The 27,348-nt window shown below is 43.0% G+C and overlaps 1 protein-coding gene across 5 annotated transcripts; it reads left to right on the top strand.

Moving 5' to 3' along the window:
- The first annotated feature begins 1,474 nt into the window (after positions 1 to 1,474).
- TXNL4A (thioredoxin like 4A) lies at positions 1,475 to 22,930 on the top strand. Of its 5 annotated transcripts, none has more exons than XM_053571450.1 (4): positions 1,475 to 1,593; positions 1,969 to 2,140; positions 16,822 to 16,925; positions 22,600 to 22,930. In XM_053571450.1, the coding sequence occupies exons 2-4, from the start codon at positions 1,988 to 1,990 to the stop codon at positions 22,769 to 22,771; spliced, it is 429 nt and encodes a 142-aa protein (XP_053427425.1). In that variant the 5' UTR covers positions 1,475 to 1,593; positions 1,969 to 1,987; the 3' UTR covers positions 22,772 to 22,930. The 5 variants fall into 5 exon arrangements, with proteins under 5 accessions (XP_053427425.1, XP_053427424.1, XP_053427426.1 ...); XM_053571449.1 differs by having other exon boundaries at positions 1,491 to 1,628; XM_053571451.1 differs by lacking the exon at positions 16,822 to 16,925 and adding an exon at positions 4,804 to 4,871 and having other exon boundaries at positions 1,583 to 1,628; positions 1,905 to 2,140.
- The last annotated feature ends 4,418 nt before the right edge of the window (positions 22,931 to 27,348 follow it).

Below are 27,348 nucleotides of genomic sequence, written 5' to 3'. Positions count from 1 at the left end.
AAGTGGGTCAAGGATATGGATAGCTATTTCTCTAAATGGCCAATGAGCATATGGAAAAATGCTCTACTAACCATTAGGGAACTGCAAAGCAAAACCACAATAAAATACCAATTCATACCTAGCAGGATGACCATAATAATAAGTACATAAATAATAACTATAGGCAAGGATGTGGAGAAATTGAAACCCTCACACATTGCTGTGAGAATATGAAATGGTGTAGCCACTTTGGAAAACAGTGGTTATTCCTCAGAATGTTAAACATACTGAAATCCGCTGTCCAGGAAGGAAAAAAATATGAAAGGGAAGAAAATGTTACACATGGTTACCATATGAATTAAATCCACACAACAATTCGTACATGAATGTTAATAGGAGCAGCATTCGTTAACAGCCAAAAAGTGAAAAACCTAATGTCAATCAACTGATGAGCACATAAACTGCAGTACATACACATAATGAAATATTTATTCATCAGTAATAAAAAAGAACCAAGTACTGACATCGGCTATGGATGAACCTTGAGAATAGTAAGCTAAATGAAATAAGACAGTCACACACCGTCAGGTGATTCCAGCGATATGAAATGTCTAAGACACAGAGGTAGACAGAGGGTTGGTGGTTGCCAGAGGCTGAGGGGAGGGAAATGGAGAAATGACTACTAATGGGCAGGTGTTTCTTTTTAGGGTGACAACGTGATCTAAACTTGGATTGTGGTGTTGCTTCCACAACTCTGAAAAACCACCTTAAATCGGTGAATTTTATTGTATGTGACTTACATCTCAATCTTTTTTTTTTAAAGTAAGATGTATCTGAAGATGGTTAAGTGGTGATGATGGCTAAATATGCCACTGAACTTACACCCTTAAAGTGATCAGTTTTATGTCATATATATTTTACCATAATAAACTTTTTTTAAAAAGACTAGTTTTAATAAATTACTTGGGGACAGGTTAGTCTTAAGCCTTAACTTGGAGCACTCTTCAGTTAGTAAACGGTGGCAATTTAAGCTGTGTTTAGCCCTGAAAAACTTTACTGCCAAGACACCGACTTGGGAATTTGGCAGAAGTCAGTGGGCGAGGTTAGCCAAGGTAACCAGGGCCTGGACTCGCCCGTCTGCAGTGCTGTGAGGCGCAGTGGCTTTGCTCCGTCCCCACTCACTGGCGAGGCCTCTGAGGTACGCTGCGGCCACTTCCGCAAGGCAAACAGCAGCTGCAGCTGCCTTCCCCAGCCAGCCTCCCTCCCAGCTACCCGCTGCACGGGGAGGGACTGACGAGGGACCTCCAGCCTCACGACCCGCCCCGCACTGGCCTGCACTCCTCGCCGAGCTGCCCACCCGACGCAGCACGTGGGACGAACGAGCCAAGCTCCCGAGGAAGGAAACAAGGAAGCCCACGAGCTTCCGGAAAGTACGCTTAACAACAGACCACCCAGCCCCCTCGGCGCGGACAACAGAGTCAGCGCCCAGCGACCTCCGCCCTCCCCAGCCCGCCGCCAGCACCACAGTCAGCACGTTCTGCCGCCGCCGCAGGCACGCACAACGACAGCGCGCACGGCGTCGGCACGCCCGGCGTCAGCCGTGCACGCCTAGGGGTAGTTCTGGGCAGGAGGCCCTAGCGCTGGTGGAGGTGAGGGGCCAGAGATGGGAGGACTCGGGGTTCGCGGGGGACGGGGCATGGTACGGTAGGAGGATCAGGGAGGGTTCAGAGCGAGGGCTGGGAGGCGGAAGGACCGGGGGGTAGGGGTGGGGTCCAGGGTGTGGATCAAGATGTGAAGGGCCGGTGGTGGGAGGAGGGAGTCCAGGGCGAGGGCTGGAGGTGAGGGGCGGGGAGGGGGTTGGATGCCAGGCGGTGGCCTCCGGGCGGCCTGCCTTCCCTACCCGTGGCCTTTTCCCGCGGTCGAAGCTTCCCGGTGGCTCGCGAGGCCCCGGCCTGGGCTGAGAGGCCCCCGCTGGTGTCCCCTGCGCAGGCGTCAGCCCGGCGCCGAGATGTCGTACATGCTCCCGCACTTGCACAACGGCTGGCAGGTGGACCAGGCCATCCTTTCGGAGGAAGACCGGGTCGTCGTCATTCGGTTTGGGCATGACTGGGACCCCACCTGTATGAAGATGGACGAGGTTCTTTACAGCATAGCGGAGAAGGTAACGCGTGCAACTCGCAGGCTGCGGGCCGGGCGGGCGACTCGCGGCGGGACCGGGTCTCCGGCTCTGTGGCCACTCTCGTGACAAACGGAGACAGCGCGCGTATGCCGCATGTGCCGTGCGAGGGTGTGCAGAGTAACTCCTTTTTCTGGGAGACGTTTCTATGGTATTTCACATTTTAAAGAGGTCCACGGCCCTCCCGAATAAGTTAATCATTTGTTTGCACGGTGTCTTTTTCAAAATGTATCGTTCTGTGAACTAAATACATTTATTTGAGGGGGATCGGTGTGCTCCCGCCTAATGGGCACACTGCGGGGTACGTGGCACCGCTCCCAGGAGTGGGGTGAAACTGCAGTAGGGACCTCAACGAGAATCGTTTGTACCTTAGTATTAATCTGAAATTTAAAACAAAACAAAACGTTTATTTGTAGGCTTTATTGAGAAGATTGAAGCTTGCTTTAAATAGCTCGCTTTGAAAAGATCATCTTTTTTTTGGTACCTGTTTGTTTGTTGTATTTATATAGCCGAACTTTTCCATTAATAGCATAATAATACTGTTTTTATTTTTTGGTTTTTTTTCCCTTTATCCCACCATGCTCGTTGTAAGTCTTCTGATTAATAGTTTAAAGTGATTCAAAAGCAGAAAACATCAGGAGAAAATAGAAGAATGTGACAAGTAGTTTTCTTGGATTTTTAATATTAGTCTGTGTAACTTTTTTGTAAAACACTTTTGTATGGCCAAAAGTTTAATTCTTTTTCTTTAATTTCCTTGTGGCTCTTTTATTTTATTTGGGTTTTTGCGGTTGTAGCAACAAAGCAAAAGACAAAAAAAGGTGTTAATAAAATATTTGCCGTATTTAACATATTAATATAAGTAATTTGCAAGGTCATTAATTTTAATGAACAGTTAGAAACATCACAGGTGCTAAAACAGGCTGGGTTAAAATCACTCCTTTGATTAAATACTAACAGAGAAGAATGTATTTTATATTTCGAAAAGGAAAGACTATCTGGCCTGATAGTCTTGTTAATTTTTACTACCTCCTATTTAATTGGAGAAGCAGAGTGTTAGGGATGGTTCTTACGTTTTAGCTGTCACAAGTATCTCTTGGAGTGCTTACTGAAATGCATCTCAGAGATTCTGATTCTTTAAGTCTGGAGGGAGAACCAGAAATGACTTAAATTTTTTAATTTTTAATTAATTTATTTCTTTTGAGACAGTCTCACTTTGTCACCCTTAGTAGAGTGCTGTGGGGTCAGAGCTCACAGGTACCTCAAACTCCTGGGCTCAAGCGTCTTGCCTTGACCTCCTAACTACCTGGGACTACAGGTGCCTGCCACAATGCCCAGCTATTTTTAGAGACAGGGGCTCACTCTAGCTCAGGCTGGTCTCAAACTCCTTGAACTCAAGCAATCCACCCTAGTCCACCCTTCTCGGCCTCCCAGAGTGTTAGGATTACAGGCATGAGCCATCCCTTCAGGCCCACAAATGACTTTAAAGAAGCTCCCTAGGGAGTTCTGATGTGACTTGACCTAGGACTACACTTTTCTTTTTTTACTTCAATCTAGTAAGACTGCAACTTTTTGTTTTTTTTACTAGGGCCAAACTTTTTTTTTTTTTTTTTGTAGAGACAGAGTCTCACTTTATGGCCCTCGGTAGAGTGCTGTGGCATCACACAGCTCATAGCAACCTCCAACTCCTGGGCTTAAGCGATTCTCTTGCCTCAGCCTCCCGAGTAGCTGGGACTACAGGCGAGGGCCAAACTTTTGAGTAACCCCTGAGTGGAGGTCAGAATCAGAGTAGGGGTTCTTTGTCAACTATTTCCCAGCCTCTTCCTCTAGGATGCCAAGTTAGTGAAAGAAGGTACCAAGGGATCAATGAAGGCACCATTTCTCACTCATGTGGAGGTAATGAGAGAGCCAGTGCCCATGGGCCAGTTTTTCTTTACTTAAGCAATCATGGACAAGGGCAGACACTGCTGAAATTCAGTGACAAATCAACTAAAAGCAGTTTTCCAATAACCAAATCTCAGTTGCATTGACTTTGAAATAATTTGAGGTATGTGTTCTCGAATCTTTTACTGTCCTGCTTTGCAGGTGGCGGCATAAACCTCAGGTGGTGTTCAGATTCTGCTGCCAGCAGTGCAGAGATAGGATGACTAGAGACATGGGCCTTTGGCACAGGACATTGAGCAAAACTTAGCAAGATGCTCTGAGCTAGGAAATAGTTTGTGTGTAAATGTCTCTGTTTAGGGCTGTATCAGGTTTGTTCTCTTCTTATTTCTATATGTCAGCTACAGACTGAATCACTTTATTATTACTAGTGGACACACACTTTATTTGGTATTGAACTTACTGATAAGGACAGCTTATTTGGCTCACTTTTGGGTATTTTCTTTGGTCTTTTAAATTAGTCTCTTTTGATCCAAAAATTTGGATTCTTTTATTAGTATACTTTTAATGCAATATTATTGTATAGTTATTAAAATGCAAATTTGAAATGCATTAAAAGACTCTCAGTATTATACTTTCTTAGTATCAGGGCAAAATATGAACTTGTAATTCTGGAACCCCTTTTTGGGGAAGCTCAACAGAAATTTTGCAATTTAAGATTTTAATATAAAGAGCAATGTAACTCTCTATTTAAAAATCTCCCTCTGCAGAAATGGCAGATAATGGGGTCTTCCTCATCTTGTTACGAGCCCCGTTTGGAAATCCCAGCTGTTTTAAAGTGAGTAAAAGTTCCAAATGTTCAGGCTGGACTTGGTTATACCCTTTTTCTGAGAATGTGTTATGTTGATTTGCTGTTTCTGTGGTGCCCATCCCCACCTTATCCTGAATCCATTTTAAGCTATAAACTTAATGAAGAAAGTTAGTCTGAAGACATAGAGATGTGCTTAGATATTTGACAGAAGTCTACAGTTTGCCATTAATAAGTATGAGACAACTTACTTGATAAGAATGATAAAATTTTGTTTAGCAGCTGATTTTATGCACAGTTTTGACAAGAAACTACTTCACACTTCACAGTTTGTGTACAGCGTGCTTTGGAGTTCACTGTTAACCTTTTAAATCCCGTTAAGTGGGACATTTAATTTTTGTGTTGAAAAGCCTATACAAACAGAATTTAAAATACTCTCAGTGATACTGCTAACTCATGACAGTACATTTTAATAGTACATATGTCAGGCATATTTACAGACTTTCTAGAAACAGTACCAAGGATTTTTCAGGGGCATCATATTAAAGATTACAGAATGTCACTTGAAGCAGTCAAAGTCAGCCCTCATCAGGTGAGTTAGAAATAAACAATGTACATTTTTGGTGTTCCTTATAGATTTTTGTCTCCGGATAAAAATGAGCAGCAGGGTATGAGGGTAGTAAACATGGTCAAAGGTGCAGACTCGAGCTTTGCTTTTGCCACTTACCAGCTATGTGGTCTTTATAGACTTGTCCCAGTGCCTCATCTTACTCACCTGTAAAAAAAGACGGTAATAGTACCTAACTCACAGGGTTGTTGTGGGAGTGAGTTAACATAAAGGTTTCTAGAACACTTCCCATCACATACGCATTCAGTAATCATTAGCCACCATTGTCATTACTTCTCTCACATTACACACTTCACAAGTGGGAAGAGCTTTGAGTAGATATTTTAGAAAATAAAATTAGCACTCAATTTTTTGATAGCTTTGAAATGAATTACCTAAAAATTTAAAAACTAACACTTCAGGCTGGGTGATGTGGCTCTTGCCTGTAATTCCAGCACTCTGGGAGGCCTAGATGGGTGGATTGCTTGAGCTCAGAAGTTCAAGACCAGCCTGGGCAAGAGCAAGACCCCATCTCTACTAAAAATAGAAAAACTAGCTGGATGTTGTAGCAGGTACCTGTAGTCCCAGTAATTCGGGAAGCCGAGGCAAGAGGATTGCTTAAGCCCAAGAGTATGAGGGTGCTATGAGCTATAATGACGCCACAGCACTAAATCCAGGGTGACAGAGTGAGAGTGTCTAAAAAAAAAGAGAAAAAATGGACACTTCAAAAACTTGTAGTACCTATTGCCCACCCAGGTCATTTGCTTCCAGAATCTTGTGTGGATTCCTAGCTGGTAGAGGAACTCTATACGGAAGTGTGGAACAATGGTTGGCACTCTTGTGTTGGCCTTCAGCCACATGTTTTGTGGAGTTATTTAATTGTAACTTGGAGCTAGACTGAGTGGCATGCAGGCCTGCTAAACATGCTCATCACTGACTTACCTGAAGAGAAAGCATATTTATGAAATTTGTAGGCAGTGGGATTGGAAAAGATACTCTTCTAGAGATGATTAAAAAAGCACATATTAAAAAACTTCATAGGTTGAAGGTACAGAATGCAAATTAAAAAATGAAATTTATGGGGCAGCACCTGTGGCTCAGTGAGCAGGGTGCCGGCCCCATATACCGAGGGTGGTGAGTTCAAACCCAGCCCCGGCCAAACCGCAACAAAAAAATAGCCGGGTGTTGTGGCGGGCACCTGTAGTCCCAGCTATTCGGGAGGCTGAGGCAGGAGAATCGCCTAAGCCCAGGAGTTGGAGGTTGCTGTAACCTGTGTGACGCCACGGCACTCTACTGAGGGCAATAAAGTGAAACTCTGTCTCTACAAAGAAAAAAAAATGAAATTTATGCATGTGGTACTTGGTTTAAAAAAATCTGTACTATACCGAGGGTGGCGGGTTCAAACCCAGCCCCGGCCAAACTGCAACCAAAAAATAGCCGGGTGTTGTGGTGGGCGCCTGTAGTCCCAGCTACTCGGGAGGCTGAGGCAAGAGAATCGCTTAAGCCCAGGAGTTGGAGGAGTTGGAGTTTGCTGTGAGCTGTGTGAGGCCACGGCACTCTACCGAGGGCCATAATGTGAGACTCTGTCTCTACAAAAAAAAAAAAAAATCTGTACTATTCAACAACCAGTTAAGATTACTGTAAACATGGGTGGCACCTGTGGGTCAGTGAGTAGGGCGCCGGCCCCATATACCAAGGGTGGCGGGGTTCGAACCCAGCCCCTGCCAAATTGCAACAAAAAAATAGCTGAGCATTGTGGCTGGCACCTATGGTCCCAGCTACTTGGGAGACTGAGGCAAATATTATTATGCTGGTACACACACACACACAACTTATACAAATAGACAAATTTGAAACACCATGGACAAATGGGCAATGAACTTGAGAAAGTAGGAAATTCCAGTGGTTAGGTAAACTTCAAAGAAACATTCATTAAAACAGTATAGTGTTGTTTAGCTGTATGAAAGATTAAAAGGCATTTAATGATACAGTGTGACCTGGTTGGGGTGAACATCAGTATATTGTTCAGGTGGGAATAAAATTGCTATAATCCTTCTGGAAAGCAATTTGGCATTATATGAAGAATACTTATGCTTTAGGGTCCAGTAGCTCTTTTAAGTAGGAAAAAAACCCCAATTATATATTATAAAATATATAATTTTATGCTCAGTGAGAACTTTGTTGTAATTTATAGCAAAATTGGTAGTATCCAAAGTCTCCAGTGATAGACAACCACAATAATGGGCAGTTACATCACTGGGAAGGTCGGTATCTCCTGTGACCCCAGGATGGCATTGCAAATTAGTTAATTTGCCTTGAAAACTGCAGAACTGGGGTTTAAACTGGGAATATCTATGCTACTGGATAGAAAGTTATTTTTTTTCCCTAAGAGCTTTGTTTAATAACATGAGTAATCATTTGTTATGATGTTAGCTAGAAAAGAACAGAATGTATATGGTTTCCTTACAAGAAAATTTGTGAGTATGGAGAAAGGGAACATTTGCTTCTCGCTTTAGAACACTCACACCCTATCGAGCTGGGTGTGGTGGCATGCATTCAGTTCCAAATACTTGGAAGGATTGCGTGAGCCCACCTTAGTTAATATATAGTGAGACCTGGTCTCTTAAAACAAAACATTTACATAGTTTTTATTTTATTTAGCTGGTTTTTTGTTTGTTTGTTTGTTTTTGGCTGGGGCCAGGTTTGAACCCACCACCTCCAGTATATGGGGCCAGCACCCTACTCCTTGAATCACAGGTGCCACCCTATTTAGCTATTTTTTAAGGTTATATAACTTGTTTAAAATAAAAATACTGGGCTGATAGAAACCAATGGCTTTTCCATTCCATTTATATACATATATATATATTTTTTTTTTTTTTTTTTTGTAGAGACAGAGTCTCACTTTATGGCCCTCGGTAGGGTGCCGTGGCATCACACAGCTCACAGCAACCTCCAACTCCTGGGCTTAAGCGATTCTCTTGCCTCAGCCCCCCGAGTAGCTGGGACTACAGGTGCCCGCCACAACACCCAGCTATTTTTTGGTTGCAGTTCAGCTGGGGCCGGGTTTGAACCCGCCACCCTCGGTATATGGGGCCGGCACCTTACCGACTGAGCCACAGGCACCGCCCCCATTTTTATATTTTTAAAATGAACATTTCTACAATGTAGAAAAAATAGTAGACACTTAATTTCAGTTTTATATAGATATCACACAGTTTTAGTTTACCACACATTTATTAGTGGATGAGAAATGTTCAGGAGAAATAGCTCTACCATCTTCAGCCTCTTAGCCCATGTGGAAGCAGGACAGCACAGTGCCTATAAGCCACAGTGCGGTAGGGTTTGGCAGAGGAGTTCTTGAACATTGCTGAGAGGCTGGGGGAGGCAGAGGAGGTGTTGGGTTAGCACCTCCTCATGTGACTCCCCAGATTGGGTGCACACAATGCTTCAGGCGAGGGTCCTTATTAGAGGTGCAAGCGTCCTGCCAGGACACTGCCTCTATGTAACACAGCACCGTTTGAGCTCAGGATTATATTGTTAAATCCGTTCTGTCCAAAAACTTTTTTTTTTTTTTTTATTGTTGTTGTATTAGAAACAGGGTCTCAGTCTATTGCCCAACCTGGAATGTAGTCTGTGATATCACAGCTCACTGTATTCTCCAACTCCTGGGCTCAAACAATCCTCCTGCCTCGGCCTCCCGAGTAGCTGGGACTATAAGCACATGCCACCATACCCAGCTAATTTTTTTTTTTTTTTTTTCGTTTTTGTAGAAATGGAGTCTTGCTCTGTTGCTAAGGCTGGTCTTGAACTCCTGGCCTTAAACATTCCTTTCACCCCCAACCTCACAAAATGCTGGGATTACAGGCGTGAGCCACTATGCTGGGCCTGAAACACATTTTTAATAGCAACGATGTATTTATTCTTTGAGGTTTGTTTCCTTTTCTTTCCTTTTTTTTTTTTTAAGAGTCTGTGTCACTCTGGGTACAGTGCTATGGCATCACATCTCACAGCAACTCAAACTCCTGGGCTTAAGTGATCCTTCTGCTTTAGCCTCCCAAGTAGCTGGGACTATAGGTTCCCACCACAACATTTGGCTAATTTTTCTGTTTTTAGTAGAAATAGGGTGTCACTCTTGTTCAGGATGATGTTAAAGTCCTGAGCTCAAGGGATCTGTGTGCTTCAGCCTCCCAAATAGCTAGAATTACAAGCCTAAGCTACTGTGCCCAGCCAATACTTTTTTATTATAATTCTTCTTAAAATTTTTTATTTATTTTTTTAATTCATTAATTGTTTTTTAGAAACACAAGGTTTCACTGCCCATCTGGAGTGCAGTGGCATGATCATGGTCTTTGTAGCCTTGAACTCTCAGGCTCAGGTAGGCTTCCTGGCTCAGCCTCTCAAGTAACTGAGGCTACAAGTACTCACCACTGCATCCTACTAATATATATATATATTTTTTTTTTTTTTGTAGAGTTAGGGTCTGGCTGCATTGCCTGGAATGGTCTGGAACTCCTGGCCTCAAGTGACCTCCCACCTAAGCTTCCCAAAGTGCTGGAATTATAGACGTCAGACACTATACCCTCTTTCGTTATTATATTATGTGACAGAGAGAAAAGAGTATCTCTGCTTAGTGAGATTTAGATGTAGGCAGGACCTTAAAAATTGGCAGGCTAACTTTTGCCAGGAAATCATGGACTGACTCTGCAGAGAAGTATGTGGTTGCTCTTACCCAGCCTGTGGCTGTGTCCTCAGCTGTCCTGGAGGCAGCTCTAGCAGCACCCACCTCATTCCTCCTCCGTGTCTTTTCTCTTTTCCCCAAGAGGCCAACTCAGCCCTCCTTCCCTGCATGTCTGTGCAGGCTTTTGTCCAGTCCTGGAGTCTGTTCTCCAGTCCTCCCTGAGCTTCAGCACCTATAGTCATACAATGTCACAGTGACCTTCCGGGAGCCAGAGTCCATCCCCTTTTGACCCTTCTAGGGCGTTCAGTGCAGATTCCTTCCTTGGAGTCTCCTGTCTTGGTTACAGAGGGTTCCTTCCCTGGGGTACCTCCTAGCCATACCTTTCCTGGCATCCACTATACTGGCTGGGGTCACTACTGGGTGCAGACAGCTGCAGTGAGGTGACTCCAGCCCAGACTCCTCAGTGCAAGCCTGTGTCATCACTACGTGTAGGAATTTTTCTCTGGATGTTGCTTTAGTTTTCTCAAACTCGAGTATGTACTGAACTAAACTATTTGCCCCTCCTTACTTAGAAATAAATAAATAACACCCCAGGCTCCTTAAATCTAAAAGGTCCTTTGTGGCCTGGTCCCCGTCTGCATTTCCAGCCTCTCTTCACACCTCTGCTGTCTTGTTCAAAGAGCTACAGCTGAGACTTGGCTGCTCTCTCAGATCTTTCCCTTTACACGGTGGTATTCTCTTAGCCTTACCCAGTGAGGCCCCTGCCTCTTCTTGCTGTGGGAATGCTGACTGCTTTGAGATTCAGCTCAGGAAATCTCATCCAGAGTTCAGGCTCTGAAGCCAGACTGGGGTTGAGTCTCAGCCCTGCCACTTCCTGTGTGGCATCAAGAAACCTTACTGGGCCTCAGTTCCATCACATGTAAAACAGTAACAGGCTACTTAGGCTACTGTTGAAAGAATTCATGAGTGAGAAGTTCCTTGCACTTAGTGGATTCTCATGTTCTTGAAACCTGTCTGTGATGAAATAGGATATCCAAGTTCTTGTAGGATGTGATCTTTTTTTTTTGAAGAGACAGAGTCTCACTTTATCACCCTCAGTAGAGTGCTGTGGTGTCACACATCTCACAGCAACCTCCAACTCCTGGGCTTAGGCGATTCTCTTGCCTCAGCCTCCCGAGTAGCTGGGAGTACAGGCACCTGCCACAATGCCTGGCTATTTTTTTGTTGCAGTTTGGCCGGGGCCGGGTTTGAACCCACCACCCTCGGTATATGGGGCTGGCGCCCTATCCCCTGAGCCACAGGTGACCCTAGGATATGATCTTGACATGATAGTCTGCTTCTGTCAGTATTTGTGAGGGTCAGAGGCCATGGGTCTGAGCTTGAAGGCTAAAAGAGATACGTTTGTGTCTTTAGACAAGTTACATTGGCTGGGCACAGTGGCTCACCTCTGTAATCCCAGCACTCTGGGCGGCTGAGGTTGGTCGTTTGCCTGAGCTCAGGAGTTCGAGACCAGCCTGACCAAGAGCGAGACCTTATCTCTACTAAAAATAGAAAAATAGCTAGGTGTTGTAGCAGGTGCCTGTAGTCCCAGCTACTGGGAAGGCTGAGACAAAAGGATTGCTCAAGCCTAGCAGTTTCTGTGAGCTGTGATGCCATGGTACTCTCTACCCAGGCACAGAGTGGGACTGTGTCACACAAAAACAAAACCAAACCCAAATTACATTAATTCAGTTACCTTCTGATTATTAAATGCCCATAAATCATTTAAAACCACAAATGATTGGGCGGCGCCTGTGGCTCAGGGGGTAGGGCGCCGGTCCCATATGCCGGAGGTGGCGGGTTCAAACCCAGCCCCGGCCAAATTAAAAAAAAAAAAAAAAAAACCACAAATGATTGTATTATTTATTATTTCTATGTATGAGAAAAAAGGGTAAAAATTTGTTGTGATCATTTTCCTAAAGTACACAATTTATATCAGCTTGATTTTTATTTTTATTTTATTATTATTATTATTATTATTTATTTTTAAAAGAATATGTGCATGGTAACTCTAGAAGTTATAGACCCTCTACTTTCCTGGTTTTGTGACAGAGTCTTTGTTGCCCTGGGTAGAAGTACTGTAAGCATCATAGCTCATAGCAGCAACCTCATACTCTTAGGTTTAAGTGATCCTCTTGTCTCAGCTTCCCGAATAACTGGGACTATAGATGCTTGCCACAATGTCCAGCTAGTTTTTCTATTTTTAGTAGAGATGGGCTCTTGCTCTTGCTCAGGCTGATCTTGAGCTCCTGAGCTCAGGCAATCCACCGCCTAGACCTCTAAGAGTGGTAGGATTAGAGGTGTAAGCCACCACTCCCTGCCTAACCTCCATTTTCTTTTTTTTTTTTTTTGTAGAGACAGAGTCTCACTTTATGGCCCTTGGTAGAGGGCCATGGCATCACACAGCTCACAGCAACCTCCAACTCCTGGGCTTAAGCGATTCTTTTTTGCCTCAGCCTCCCGAGTAGCTGGGACTACAGGCGCCCGCTAACCTCCATTTTCCTAATGCCTGTGACCATTTTATGGTCTTAACTTCTGTAGTGAGGTATTTTGTTTTTAAATAAAATCATAATACAGTTTATTAGTTTATCATGAAAATAAAATTGGGTTCTAGCAACCTGACCAACACATCTTCACTGTGGACACTGAAGGAAACCAGAGTTTCAGAAATAGGTGTTCGTCGAGAACGACCCAGTTGTGAGCAGTTTACTGGCACTACATTATGGGTTTTTAAAAGTGACCTGTGGACAGTGGAGTACATGTGCATCCAGAATGTGTGCTGCACTGGACTCTAATGAAGGTTTTCTCTGCCAGGTTAGAGGGCAGGTGGAGTCCTCCTTAAGTGTGAACTTTTCCCCCTATTCCATTTTTTTTTTTTTTTTTGTAGAGACAGAGTCTCACTGTACCGCCCGCCCTCGGGTAGAGTGCCGTGGCGTCACACGGCTCACAGCAACCTCTTAACTCTTGGGCTTACGCGATTCTCTTGCCTCAGCCTCCCGAGCAGCTGGGACTACAGGCGCCCGCCACAATGCCCGGCTATTTTTTGGTTGCAGTTTGGCCGGGGCTGGGTTTGAACCCGCCACCCTCGGCATATGGGGCTGGCGCCCTACTCACTGAGCCACAGGCGCCGCCCACCCCTATTCCATTTTTTCTCTCCTCTTCCTCATTCCCTCTCTCCGGTGGTAGTTTAAATTTCCATATTTTCTTTTTTTCATTTTTGAGACAGAGTTTCACTCTGTCACTTAGGCAAGAGTGCCATGGTGTCAGTGTAACCCACAGCAACCTCAGACTGTTGAGCTCAAGAGATCCTCCTGCTTCAGCCTCTGAGTAGCTGGGAGTACAGGCACCAGTCATTTTGTTTTTAAATAATTTGCCTGGCAAATTTTTCTATTTTTGGTAGAGACAGCATCTCACTCTTGCTCAGACTGGTCTTGAACTCATGAGGTCAAGGGATCCTCCTGCCCGAGCCTCCAAGAATGCTAGGATTATAGGCATAAGCCACTGTGCCTGGACTGAATTTCTATGTCTTTAATATTCTCCCAAATATACAAGAAAGTATAGAGACCCTCATTTCTATCATTTAGCTTCAACAATTATCAATATTTTGCTAGTCCTATCATCTAACCCTTTGTTTTACAGTTTTTATTGCAAATCCCACATTATTTCATCTGCAACTTACAATTAGGTTTTTAGAATTACGTGAAGAAATGTTGTGTATGTCATATTAATTGATTTCCTGTCTGTGCCATGACAGAACAACACAAACTGCGGCAGCACCTGTGGATCAGTGGGTAGGGCGCCAGCCCCATATGCTGAGGGTGGCGGGTTCAAACCTGGCCCCGGCCAAACTGCAACAACAACAACAACAAAAAATAGCGGGGCGTTGTGGTAGGCGCCTGTGGTCTCAGCTACTCAAGAGGCTGAGGCAAGAGAATCACCTAAGCCCAAGAGCTGGAGGTTGCTGTGAGCTGTGACGCCACAGCACTCTACGGAGGTTGATAAAGTGAGACTCTGTTTCTACCAAAAAAACCCAAAAAACACAAACTGAAGGGCTTAACACAACAGAAATGTATTCTCTCACCACTTTGGGGACTAGAAGTCCAAAATTGAGGTGTTGGCAGGGCCGTGCTCCCTCTGACACATGCCAGGGTAGTCCCTTCTCCCAGCATCTGGTGCTGCTGGCAGCCTGTGGTGCCTCTGGGGTTGTGGGCACTCATCCTGTCTTCACTGCTACAAGGGCCACCACCTCCCCCATGTTAGCGTCTTCAGCTGTTTTCCTATAAGGACACCAGTCATATTCAATGGGGGGGGGGTAGGGGAGGCACCCACTCCAGTGCAACCTCCTTTTAACTAAGTCGATTGGCAATGACCCAGTTTTGAATAAGTCACATTCTCAATATTAGGGGTAGGACTTGAACATCCCTTGGTAGGGATAAGCTTGGTATAAGCTTTCTACAGGCCATTGAAACAGTATTAATAAGGAACCTTTAAAATGTCATGTTCTTTGTTCCAGAGATTTTATTTTAGGAATTTATTCTTAGTAAATAATGAAGTATATATATACATTTAAGGGTAAAAATGTTCACAGGTGAATAATTGATAGTAATGACAATTTTGAGTTATTTATATTCATGAAAAAACAAAGAATGGTGAGACATTGTCATAGCTGTTTGATCAAACATGTAGCCATAAAAAGTATATTTGTATAAAAGAATTCTTTTTTGTTTTCTTTTTTTTTTGTAGTTGAGATTTTTTTTGTTTTTGTTTTTTTTTGTAGTTGAGTTTTTTTTGTTTTTCATTTCATAAGGTTTCACTTTATTTTTTATTTATTTTTTTTTTTGTAGTTGAGATTTTTTTTTTTTTTTGTTTTTGTTTTTGTTTTTGTTTTCTTTTTTAGAAACAGGGTCTTGCCCTGTTGTCCTAACTGGAGTGCAGTGGTGTCATCACAGCAACTTGGGCACAGGCAACCCTCCTGCCTCAGCCCTCAGAGTGCTAGGATTATAGGTGTGAACTAGAGTCTGGCCTGATAATGCCCATAATTAAAACAGGGTACAAAATGTTTGTAGTATGATCACATTTTGTTACTGTTAAACAGTATATATAGATTTTTAAAAAATATATCCTACCAGGCTCGGCATCCATAGCACAGTGGTTAGGGTGCCGGCCACATATACCCAGGCTGGTGGGTTTGAACTCGGCTTGGGCCTGCTAAACAGCAATGATGACAACTACAACAAAAAAATAGCTGGGCATTGTGGCAGGTGCCTGTAGTCCCAGCTACTTGGGAGACTGAGGCAAGAGAATCACTTAAGCCCAAGAGTTTGAGGTTGCTGTGAGTTGTGATGCCACCGCACTCTACCAAGGGCAATATGGTGAGACTCTGTCTCAAAAAAAAAAAAATACCCTTCTCAAAAGATGTAAAGAAATATAGCAAAAAAAATCACTAACAGTGATTGCCGCTAGGTGTTGGGTTTAGAGCTGATTATTTTATTTTTTATTTTTGCATACACATGTATTTATTAGGTTTCCATTTTTTTGCTTTCACAAAATTAAAAAGGCTTAAATTTTAATAACAATAACAATGTTTAAAATAAGGACCAGAAACAAAAACCTAATAAAGAACAAATGAACATAAATATATTCAGAAAAGGAATCAGACAATTGCTACATTGAAATATTAAGCAATAATAATAATAATGCAAAGAAAGTAACATTAACATTGTCAAATAAGAGTATATCTATTATAGAATGCTTTGACTCTGAGATTCAGTATGGAGTCATCAGTTAACTTCTTATTTTTTTTAAGTCTCAAAAAATAGACAACTAATATTTGTAAATAAAAGTAAAAGATAATTTCAAAAAATATATCATGCCAAATCTTATAGACAATAGAAAAAGAAATACTTCAAAATCATTTTACTTGATCTGGGTACACCTGATATTAAAATTGGAGAAAATATATTATTATAAAGGGGAAATTATAAACATGTCACTTATAAATGAGGATGATTTACTTTCTTTATATTTTTCTGTTCTTTTCTAAATCTCTTCTGATGAACTTGCAGTTAAAGAAAAATTACAGAAGACTGACTTGCTTTATTTAGTATTTGGAGTACTGCTAGTATTTATGACTGTTCAAACCTAAACGGTTGGGGGGTGAATGGCTGGGTTCCACAGGCATGTTTTAGAGCAGCAAACATGTCCTTACGTGTTTGTCAAAATATAAATTTGTAAAAGTTCATATAGGTTATTACTAGTCCAGTGTGAATCTTCTGTCTGTAGGTGTTTTTCTCAGGACTTTCAGGGATTGTTGCCTGAGTGAAGTTCAGCTTGGCTTAAGCCAGTGGTTCTCAACCTTCCTAATGCTGTGATGTATTTTCATTGTTACAAAGGGATCGTGACCCTCAGGCTGAGAACCGCTGGCCTAAGCTGTTCTGAGCAGTGTTGGGGTGAGGCAAAATTAGTCATTCACTCAGGGCCTGGGGAGGCTGCCTTGAGCTCTGCAGGGAAAATGTTGAAGAATTAGTTTGAAAATTTTCCCATAATACACAAATTCTTGATTTTGATTTTATAATGTTTTTGTTTTTGTTTTTTTTTTACAGAATTAAAGACAAATCAATCTGTTATTTTAGTTTATTTTTAATCTCTTTTAGGTTAAGAATTTTGCAGTTATTTATCTTGTGGATATTACAGAAGTACCTGACTTCAACAAAATGTATGAGTTATACGATCCATGTACTGTGATGTTTTTCTTCAGGTATGTTATCTTAAAAGTTGTCATTTAAGTGAATATTGTTGTGGAAGTTCAAGGTAGCTAAGATGTCTTTAGAAAGAAATAGATTATATAACAATGCAGTTGTGTCACTAGGCAATCACAATCTTTTAAATTCTAGTTTTAGTATTTAGTCAGTAGCAAATTTTGCCTAGAAACTTAGGTAAAGTATAATTAAATGAAAGACATTCTTATTGACATTTAAGATACTTTTTAACTATAATCTGATGAAAAAGAATTTTTTTAGAGTCTCACTATGTTGCCCTAGGTAGAGTGCCATGGCATCACAGCTCACAACAGCCTCAAACTCTTGAGCTTAAGTGATTCTCTTGCTTCAGCCTCCCAAGTAGCTGGGACTACAGGTACCTGCCACACGCCCGGCTATTTGTTTTGTTGCAGTTGTCATTGTTGGTTAGATGGAACCTGCCAGCCTCGGTATATGTGACTGGCACCGTAACCACTGTTCTACAGGCGCTGAGCTGGGGGGGAAAATTTTATTTATTTACTTATTTATTTTTTTAGAGAGAGTCTCACTTTGTGGCCCTCAGTAGAGTGCTATGGCGTCACAGCTCACAGCAACCTCAAACTCTTGGGCTCAAGCGATTCTCTTGCCTCAGCCTCCCAAGCAGCTGGAACTACAGGTGCCTGCCACAACGCCTGGCTATTTTTTGTTGGATTTGTTGTTGTTGAGATGGCCCAGTCCATGTTCAAACCTGCCAGCCTTGGTGTGCGTGGCTGGCTCTGTAATCACTGTGCTATGGGTGCTGAGCTGAAAATAATGTTTTTTAAATAACTCACTTTTTTTTTTTTTTTTGCAGTTTTTGACTGGGGCCAGGTTTGAACCCGCCACCTCCAATATATGGGGCTGGCACCCTACTCCTTGAGCCACAGCCACCACCCAATAACTCACTTCTTTTTTTTTTTTTTTTTTTTAGAGACAGAGTTTTACTTTATGGCCCTTGGTAGAGTGCCGTGGCCTCACACAGCTCACAGCAACCTCCAATTCCTGGGCTTAAGCGATTCTCTTGCCTCAGCCTCCCGAGTAGCTGGGACTACAGGTGCCCACCACAACGCCCGGCTATTTTTTGGTTGCAGTTTGGCTGGAGCCGGGCCTGAACCCGCCACCCTCGGTATATGGGGCTGGCGCCTTACCGACTGAGCCACAGGCGCCGCCAATAACTTACTTCTTAAATATGATACCAGTGACTTAGTATTCTTTTTTGATGTCCAAGGGGAATACCTAAACTTAATTACTTTGCTTATAAATATACATTTATTTTATCAGCTCAAAAGTTATATTGTGGAGATTTAATTTGAAAAGAAATCATCACTTGAAATTGTTATTACTTGTCAAAATTTCTTACTGTAGTTAATATAGAAGTTGGCAAATGGCAATATGAACATTTGACCGTACTCCAAAAGTAGGACCTCTTAGTGGATGAGGAAGGTCTGGTGGATTGTATAGGGCGTGGATTCATTCAATGTTCTGTATAACACATGTACAAATTTGTGAGCTTATATCAACACTCATTTCTAACATCACAGTTCTGGAGGCCAACATCTGGGCCGGGTCAGTTGGAGTCTCTGCTTAAGGCCTCACCAGGCCAGAGTCGTCACGGGTAGGGCACTTGTCTGGGGGTTTGGGAAAGAATCCCCTTTGGCTTGCTGAGGCTGTCAGCCAAGGCCAGGCCCTGTGGTGGTAGGTCTGGAGTCTGCTTGCCGCTGCTGTGCACAAGGGCCACTCTCTGCTCTGACCCCATCTTCACAGCCAGCACTGGCATGCTGAGTCCTTGTCACACAGTCTCTCTGACTTTGAGTCCGTGTGAGAAAATGCTCTAGTTTTAGAGGGCTCATGTGAGTAGTTAGACTCACCTGAACAATCCAGGATAATGTCATTTTAATTTTTTTTTAAATTCATTTTTAAAATTTATATAAAATTGTATGTATTGTGTACAACACGATGTTGTGAAATATATCTCTAGTGTTAGTGTGTGTGTGTATATGTATATATATCATGGAATGGTTAAAACTAGCTAATTAATAAATATTTCACATAGTTATTTTTGTAGTGAGAATACTTACATCCACTCTCTTAGCATTTTTCAAGAATACCATATGTTGTCATTAAATGTAGGCACCATGCTGTACAGTAGATCTCTTGAATTTCTTTCTTTTAACTAAAAATATATATTCTTTGACCAAAATCTCCCCAAGCCCTGCCTCTATTAGCCACTATTCAGCTTTACTTCTATGAGATTAACTGTTTTAGATTCCACACATGAGTGAGATCATGTGATTATCTGACATAATTTCCTCCAGGTTTATCTGTTTATCCATGCTGTTGCAAATAGCAGGATTTTATTTTTTATGGCTGAATGGTATTTAGTCTTCCATTGTGTATACAGTTGACCTTTGAACAACTTGGGGATTAGGAGCACTAACTCTCTGTATAGTCAAAAATCTAGTGTAACTTTTGACTCCCTAAAAGCTTACCTACTCAAAAAACCTACTGTTGTCTAGAAGCCTTGTGAATAACACACAGTCACTGAACATATATTTTGCATGTTATATGCATTATATACTGTATTCTTAAAGTACAGTAAGCTGGAGAAAATAGTAAGACAGTCATATGGAAGAGAAATTATCTTTATTGTTACACAGAAGTGGATTACCATAAGATGGTAGCCTTCATCTTCATCTTCACGTTGAGTGGGCTGAGGAGGAGGAGTGGAGTGTGCTTACTATCATGGGTCAGTGGGCAGAGGTGGGAGGAAGTTACACATAAGCAGACCCACACGTCTCAGACCCATGTCATTGGAGAATCAGCTGTCCATTCAGGGCCTGCATCCATTTATCCATAATCTTTTTGGATTTTTTTGGAGATAAGAGCCTCATTTTGTCACCCTTGGTAGAGCACTATGGCATCATAGCTCACAGCAGCCTCAAACTCTTGTGCTTAAGCAATCCTCTTGCCTCAGCCTCCCAAGTAGCTGGGACTACAGGTGGCCACCACAATGCCCAGCTATTTTTTTTTAGAAACAGGGTCTCGTTCTGGCTCAGGCTAGTCTGGAACCCGTGAGCTCAGGCAGTCCACCCGCCTCAGCCTCCCAAGAGTGCTGGGATTACAGGCGTGAGCCACCGCACCTGGCCCCATTTATCCATAATCTTAAGCCAACTTATAAGGAGCCTAAACTGCACTTGCAAAATCCAGTTGCAGTGTCACAGAGCAGAATCACAGGCATAGAGCCTCACTATAGTCCCATACCCAGGGATTGGGGCTGGAAGCTGTGGGGTACGTCTTGAGACTTGGCCTGCTGCAGTCTGCCTTCTTGGCCCTCCCACATGTCGATGTACCCCTCCCCACGTTACCAAGGATCTACCTTCAGACTCAGTTGGACAGTGTCACTCAGAGTCTCATAATCTCAAGCAGGCATCTGAGTGGGGTATGGACAAGGTTCCAGGAGGTGGTTTGTGCAGCCTCTGGGCACTACTCCTGGTTACCTGTGGACCTGTGACAAGTGTGAAGGGCCACATCCCTCAACATGGTGCACGCAGGCCCAGGGCTCACTTCAAAAGGCAGGATAAGGGAAGAAACAAGCCCGGGAAACTCGGGCTTCCCCCTGGCTCCATGCTTCACCCTCTGAAAGGAATTCTGCCCCTGCGGTTTCCTTTTTTTTTTTTTTTTAAGTTTTTGGGTCAGATTTGAACCCACCACCCCCGGTTATATGGGGCTGGCACTCTACTCCTTTGAGCCACAGGCACTGCCCTGAGGTTTCCTTTTTCATGAAAAGTATTTGTCCCGCCTCTTGCTGCCAGTGGCATTGGGTCTGTTGGCCGTTTTGCTGGCCTTCTGTCCCTCACTGTGAGCTGATGGTATTTTTGGATGTCAATGGACATGCTCAACTGGACATGCCCCCAGCATTGCTAGGTGCCTCTTGTTTGGTTGAGATCCTTTGTGAGACCTCTCATCTCTATGACCTCTTGCTCCTTCCCAGATTTAGCAAAGATTACATGGCCAGAACCTCATGCTTTTCTCTCTGCCACATGATTCACTGACATTTCCGAATTTCAGCTTCTTTTGCTATCTGGAGGGGCTATTTGTTCATTTTGTTAACAGTCCTGCAAGATTTCTCTCTTATTTTGAAGACAGCACCTGTAAGACTTGGATTGGAAATTTTCTTTTTTTTTTTTTTGCACATTTTTTTTTTTTTATTAAATCATAACTGTATACATTGATATGATCATGGGGCATCATACATTCGCTTCATAGACCATTTGACACATTTTCATCACAATGGTTAACATAGCCTTCCTGGCATTATCTCAGTTACTGTGCCAAAACATTTACATTCTACATTTACCAAGTTTTGCAAATACCCCTGTAAGATGCACCACAGGTAGAGGGAGGGGGATCGGTGGGATCATACCTGTGATTGGAAATTTTCTGAGCTAAACATCTCAAGTTTATCACCATGAGTTCTGATTTTCATGTCACTGCAGGATACCACATCCCTGCTATTGTCTACGCTGTACCACTCCTACTGACCAACTGTCCAGGGCAACCTAGACCTTTTCTCTCTTGCTCCTCAAAATTCTTCCTCTGGTGTCAGAGTCCTGTCTTGGGTTCTGCCTCCTGCAGCCTGGGGCTGAGGCTGTCTTGGGCTAGAGATGCTGATGGTTGGGGCCAGGAGGGTGCAGAGAACTGGTATTATATTCTGAAAAAGAGTATTCTAAGACAAGTAAAATTAGTACTTTAGTTAATTTAGGCATTAGATTATACAATGAGCCACCAGGTTTTTTAGCCTAGTGCTGGACCTAACATCAGCTAAGAGTTCCTACACTCACAGAACTTGGTCTGATAGAAGAAAACAACCGAGTAGATTAGCAGAAGGCAATGGAGATGCGCAGAGGGGCAGGTATTTACAGAGAAATAATTACTAAAGGAGTACATCTAAACCAAGCTGAGTGCTGGGGCCTGCCTGGGAGAGCACAGATCAAGTGGCAGGTGAAGGGCAGTGGAGGTGATGGTCCCACCCGGGGTTCCTGGCCCTGTGAGTGTTGTCTTGGAGTGAACATGTGAAAGAGAAGAGTAAAATGTGCACGTAAATCTGTAAGAAGTCTATAGACTCTTAATTGTATATGTAAAGAGTTATCTACTTCCCTAATCATGGATGTGCAAAATGTTGTTTTCATTTCACCATTGTAGGGCCTTTAATAAAATGTATGCCACATGCTTATGAGAGCACTGTGAAAAAATATTTGCATTGTTTTTTTCAGATACATTAATACAACCCTCTAAAAAACAATGTGTCTTTACAAGTGACTAAAGCTATATCCTTTGACACTTTAATTTCCTTTCATGATATTTATCCTAAAGAAATACAGAAAAAGCTTGGTGGACAATGTATACATTTTTAAAAATTGTTAGGTTCCACCTTCTTCTACCTAAATCATGGAGTACCCTCTTGACCAGCAGTTCTCAACCTGTGGGTCATGATCCTTTTTTAACAAGGAAAATACATTGTGGCATTAGGAAGGTTGAGAACCACTGCTCTTGACTATGTGTGTTTTTGTCTTAGCAATGGGAAAAATAAGGCTTTTCCACCCCAGAGAATTCTTAAGATTCATGTGAGAGCTGATGCACTGCCCTCTCTTGCAGAAACAAGCATATCATGATTGACTTGGGCACCGGTAACAACAACAAGATTAACTGGGCCATGGAGGACAAGCAGGAGATGGTGGACATCATAGAGACTGTGTATCGTGGGGCCCGCAAAGGCCGTGGCCTGGTTGTGTCTCCCAAGGACTACTCCACCAAGTACCGATACTGAGCATGCATCAGTCTGTGGATGAATATTGTGGAGCTGTTTTTTTATGCAGAGATATTTCATACTGTTGAGAGCCTTTGGAAGCTCGAGGGCTAGGAGATCTCTGAGATACAATTACAAGGCCTTAACTAACTGAAATAAACAAATGTGGTGATAGGACTAGTCATAATTGTTTGTTCTTGAGACACTTGATGTATAGATGACAGATTTTTAGTTAAAGTTAATTCTTACCTTTACCCTTGGAGTGAGAGTAAGGTAAACATTTACCCTGTGAGGCTCTTATGTGGTGCATAGTGGTATAAAAGTGCTCACTGCTACTGTTAGATTGAATTTTTTTTTTTTTGAGGCAGGATCTTACTCTCTTGTCCAGGCTGGAGCCATCATAGCTCACTGCAACCTCCAACTCGTGAGCTCAGCCTCCAACTTCTGCCTCAGCCTCCCAAGCAGCTGGGACTGCAGGTACCCACCACCACACCTAGTTAATTCTATTTTTTGTAGAGACAGGGTCTCACTATTGCCTAGGTATTATCTCAAGGATCAGTCTCAAACTCCTGATCTCAAGTGATTGCCTCACCTTAGCCTCCCAAAGTACTGGGGTACAGGTATGAGTCACTGTACCCAGCCAAGTTATTATTGTGAAAATACAACTTGAAAAAGAGGGAAACCCATTTTTTACACAGACATACAAATGAGTGCGTGCTTTTTAAATTGATTTAAAATTCAAATGAAATACAATTTAATTTCTAGTGTTAATTTTTGCATGTGAAAATAGTGACTACAAAATCACATTACAATGAGAAGGGTTAGTGAAAAACTCCATGTGACCTAAAGTACCAGGCATACAACACATTCAGTATGTTACTCCTAATTTTCCTCCAAAGAAAGTAAAACATAACCAGTAAGCACATAAAAAAATACTCAGCATCATTGCCTATTAGTGAACTGCAAATCAAAACTGCAATGAGACACTAGTTCACAGCCAGTGGGGCCACTAGGCCCAAGGATTCAGATTATAGCAAGTGTTATGAGGACGTGGAGAAACTGGAACCCTCAAACTGCTGGGAGAGTGCAAGAGGATCCAGCCATTTTGGGAAAGGGACAGGCTGGTCCTCTACAGTTGACCATCGTGGTACCATTTGACCAATAATCTCTCTCTCCTAGGTGTTTACTCAAGAGGACTGAAAATACATATTTACATAGAAACTTGTACATGCAGCATTGTTCACAGTAGCCAAAAATGTGGAAACCCAGGTGTCCCACCACAGACGAATGGAAAAACAAAATGTGGCCCCTCCATGCAAAGGAATATATAATCATAAAGATAAATGAAGTACCAGTACATGCTACAACATGGATGAAGCCAGTCACTACATGTATGATTCCATTGATAGGGACTGTCTAGAACAGGCAAGTCTATAGAGACAGAAGATCAGTATTTGCTTAAGACTGAGTGGGATGGGGGAGTGAAGAGTTGTAGCCAGTGGGCACAAGGTTTCTTTCTTTTTTTTTTTTTTTTTCAGAGCCTCAAGCTGTGGCCCTGGGTAGAGTGCTGTGGCGTCACAGCTCACAGTAACCTCCAACTCCTGGGCTTAAGTGATTCTCTTGCCTCAGCCTCCCAAGTAGCTGGGACTACAGGCACCTACCAAAACGCCCGGCTATTTTTTGGTTGTAGTTGTCGTTGTTTGGCAGGCCCAGGCTGGATTCGAACCTGCCAGCTCTGGTGTATGTGGCTGGTGCCTTAGCCACTTGAGCTATAGGTGCTGAGCCAAGGTTTCTTTTTTTTTTAGAGACAGAGCAACCTCCAGCTCCTGGGCTTAAGCGATTCTCTTGCCTCAGCCTCCCGAGTAGCTGGGACTACAGGTGCCCGCTATAGCACCTGGTTATTTTTTTGTTGCAGTTTGGCCGGGGCTGGGTTTGAACCCGCCACCCTCGGTATATGGGGCCGGCACCTTACCGACTGAGCCACAGGCGCTGCCCCAAGGTTTCTTTTTGAGACAATTAAAACAGTCTATGTATGAAAGTTGCACAATTCTGATTATATTAAAACCATGGAATTAATATCTTTTATTATTCTTTTTTCTTTTTTGTAGAGACAGAGTCTCACTTTATGGCCCTCAGTAGAGTGCCATGGCATCACACAGCTCACAGCAACCTCCAACTCCTGGGCTTAAGCAATTCTCTTGCCTCAGCCTCCCAAGTAGCTGGGACTACAGGCGCCTGCCACAATGCCCAGCTGGAATTAATATCTTTTAATTGGTTAATATCTTTTAATTGATATGTGAATTATACTTTTACTGATAACAGCTTATTAGCTGTTACCAAAAAGTGATAAGCAAAAAATTATCTTCCACATTTTTAAGTGTATTGTATATTGTACTGTTGAGACTGCCCTAACAGTACTACAGACTGGGCAGCCTAAACAACAGGGATTTTTCTTTTCAGTTTTGGTGTCTAGAAGTCCCAAGATCAAGGTTTTAGCTGATTTGGTTTCTGGGTAGGGCTTTCTTCCTGGCTTACGGATGGCACCTTCTCAATGTGTCCTCATAGGGCAGTTCCAATGCAAGGGAGTGAAAGCACCCATTTGAGAGCCTCTTGAAGGACCCACCTTGATGACCTCAGTTAACTTTAATAACATCTGCAGAGGCCCCACCTCCAAAACGGACATACTGGGGTTATACCTTCAACTTAAAGGAGTTTTAGGAAAACATAGGCATTTATTCAGTCCATAACATTTATAAGTTGTAGTAAGTTCGTTCACAGTTGTTTTATTTCTTTTTATTTTATTTATTTAGTTTTAAGACAGAGTCTCAAGCTGTGTATAGAGTACTATGGCATCACAGCTCACAGCAACCTCCAACTCCTGGGCTCAAGGAGTTGAGCCTTCCAAGTTGCTGGGACTACAGACACCTGGGAGAATGCCCTGCTGTTTTTTGGTTACAGCCGTCATTGTTGATTGGCGGGCCCGGGCTGGATTCGAACCCGCCAGCTTAGGTGTATGTGGCTGGTGCCTTAGCTGCTTGAGCCACAGGTGCCAAGCCCACACTTGTTTTAATAACCGTTTTGCTTTATGACTGCAGTATATTTGAATTAACAGTGATGCAGACTCCATCCCAAGTTGACCTCTGATACACCTACCCTCTTCCTTGCCCTGCACTAAATATATTGCAAGCAATTTTCTTCTTACAACCACTTACAAGGTAGATATTTTGCAGAGAAGGAGATTAAAGCTTATATTGCCCCAAGGTACAACTAGCAATGGAGGATATGAATTAGGAACACAGGTATGCATAGCTACTGAGCCTTGCCTCATCTGCTGCATCACGTTGCTTTAATCTGTGTGGAACTAACTAGTGGCTCTCTGAGCATCTAGTGACTTGTTTCCCATCTCCCCAGGAAACTCAGTTATAGCAGCTAACACAGAGGCAGTAAGCCTAGGAGTTCAGACTAAAGTAAGTAATCGGTTTCCTAGAGCAACTGGCATGTATGCACAGGAGACAGGCAAGAACATTGCAGCATTGTTTAGAAACTATTAGTGAAACAGAGGATTGGTCAGGAAAAGACAGTTAAACACCAGTTAGAGACTGAGCCAGACCTGTGCTCACCGACAGGTGGATCCCATGAAACAGAAAAGAAGGTGCAGGAGGCAGCATCCAGTGTGGTGTCACATACCTAAAGAGTTCAGAACAGGATCCAAATGTTAAAACACCATCTTGTAGGCATGCTTAGGGCCTCTTTGTGCCTGCACCGACTTTGTATGGAGGCCAGCACCACCACAACTGCAGTATCCATGTCTAGACCACCCTGACAGGCTGTACCCAGTCAAAATGCAGGGTGATTTGTGGCCTCACCACATTTCTTATCTGAAAGTTTGGGTGATAATTGGGAAAGAAACTGCGAGTGGATATGTGTTGGGGACAGCCTGCTTCACATGGATGCCACATGGATTCCTGAATTACTCTTAATGGATTTTAAAATGCATCTGATCCTGTCATTTTTTATGGTATTTTTAGATTTATTATCAAAGTATAAAAGGAATGCCCAGTATTCTGATGAGGTTTATGTAAAGTGCTCTGCTAAGGACACATCAAACCAGTCTTCCCTCAGCCACTGTGTTGGTCCCCATCCTCTGGCCCTCAGTAAAGCGGCCAAGATCTCCCAGTGACATGAGCAGATAGCATCATGTACAAGAGTGCAAAGAATTTTGAAACTCTTGAAACTCATTAATTCTGAGCAGCGCCTGTGGCTCAAAGGAGTAGGGCGCCGGTCCCATATGCCAGAGGTGGCGAGTTCAAACCCAGCCCTGGCCAAAAATTGCAAAAAAGAAACTCATTAATTCCAAGGGATCTGAGCAGGTGCTGGTTAGCAGTGGAGAGCTGAATGCACATGGCTACTGCCTCGTGGGGAGATCACCCTAGGAGTACAGACGAGAACAGGTGCAGCTGTGAAGCCCAAGTGGCCATGAGATCTGTAGGACAGTGGCCCAGACAAGTTCAGGGAAGGTTGCCAAGGAAGTCATTTTTAGGCCAGGGATTTAAAAAGGCTAAGATGAGAGAAGCACTGCTTTCCAGAGGGGACCTGCT

This window comes from Nycticebus coucang, chromosome 19 (assembly GCF_027406575.1).
Source record: "Nycticebus coucang isolate mNycCou1 chromosome 19, mNycCou1.pri, whole genome shotgun sequence".
Lineage (NCBI taxonomy): Eukaryota > Metazoa > Chordata > Mammalia > Primates > Lorisidae > Nycticebus > Nycticebus coucang.
Note: the sequence above shows the minus strand (reverse complement) of the source record. Positions and strands in the feature narration are given on the sequence as shown.

What these genes read in the sequence shown, in the direction of transcription:
- TXNL4A (XM_053571450.1), top strand. Translation starts at nt 1,988, where the DNA reads ATGTCGTACATGCTCCCGCACTTGCACAACGGCTGGCAGGTGGACCAG. An exon ending in TTTACAGCATAGCGGAGAAG is followed by an intron (nt 2,141 to 16,821) that starts GTAACGCGTGCA and finishes AATCTCTTTTAG; the next exon opens with GTTAAGAATTTTGCAGTTAT. An exon ending in ACTGTGATGTTTTTCTTCAG is followed by an intron (nt 16,926 to 22,599) that starts GTATGTTATCTT and finishes CCTCTCTTGCAG; the next exon opens with AAACAAGCATATCATGATTG.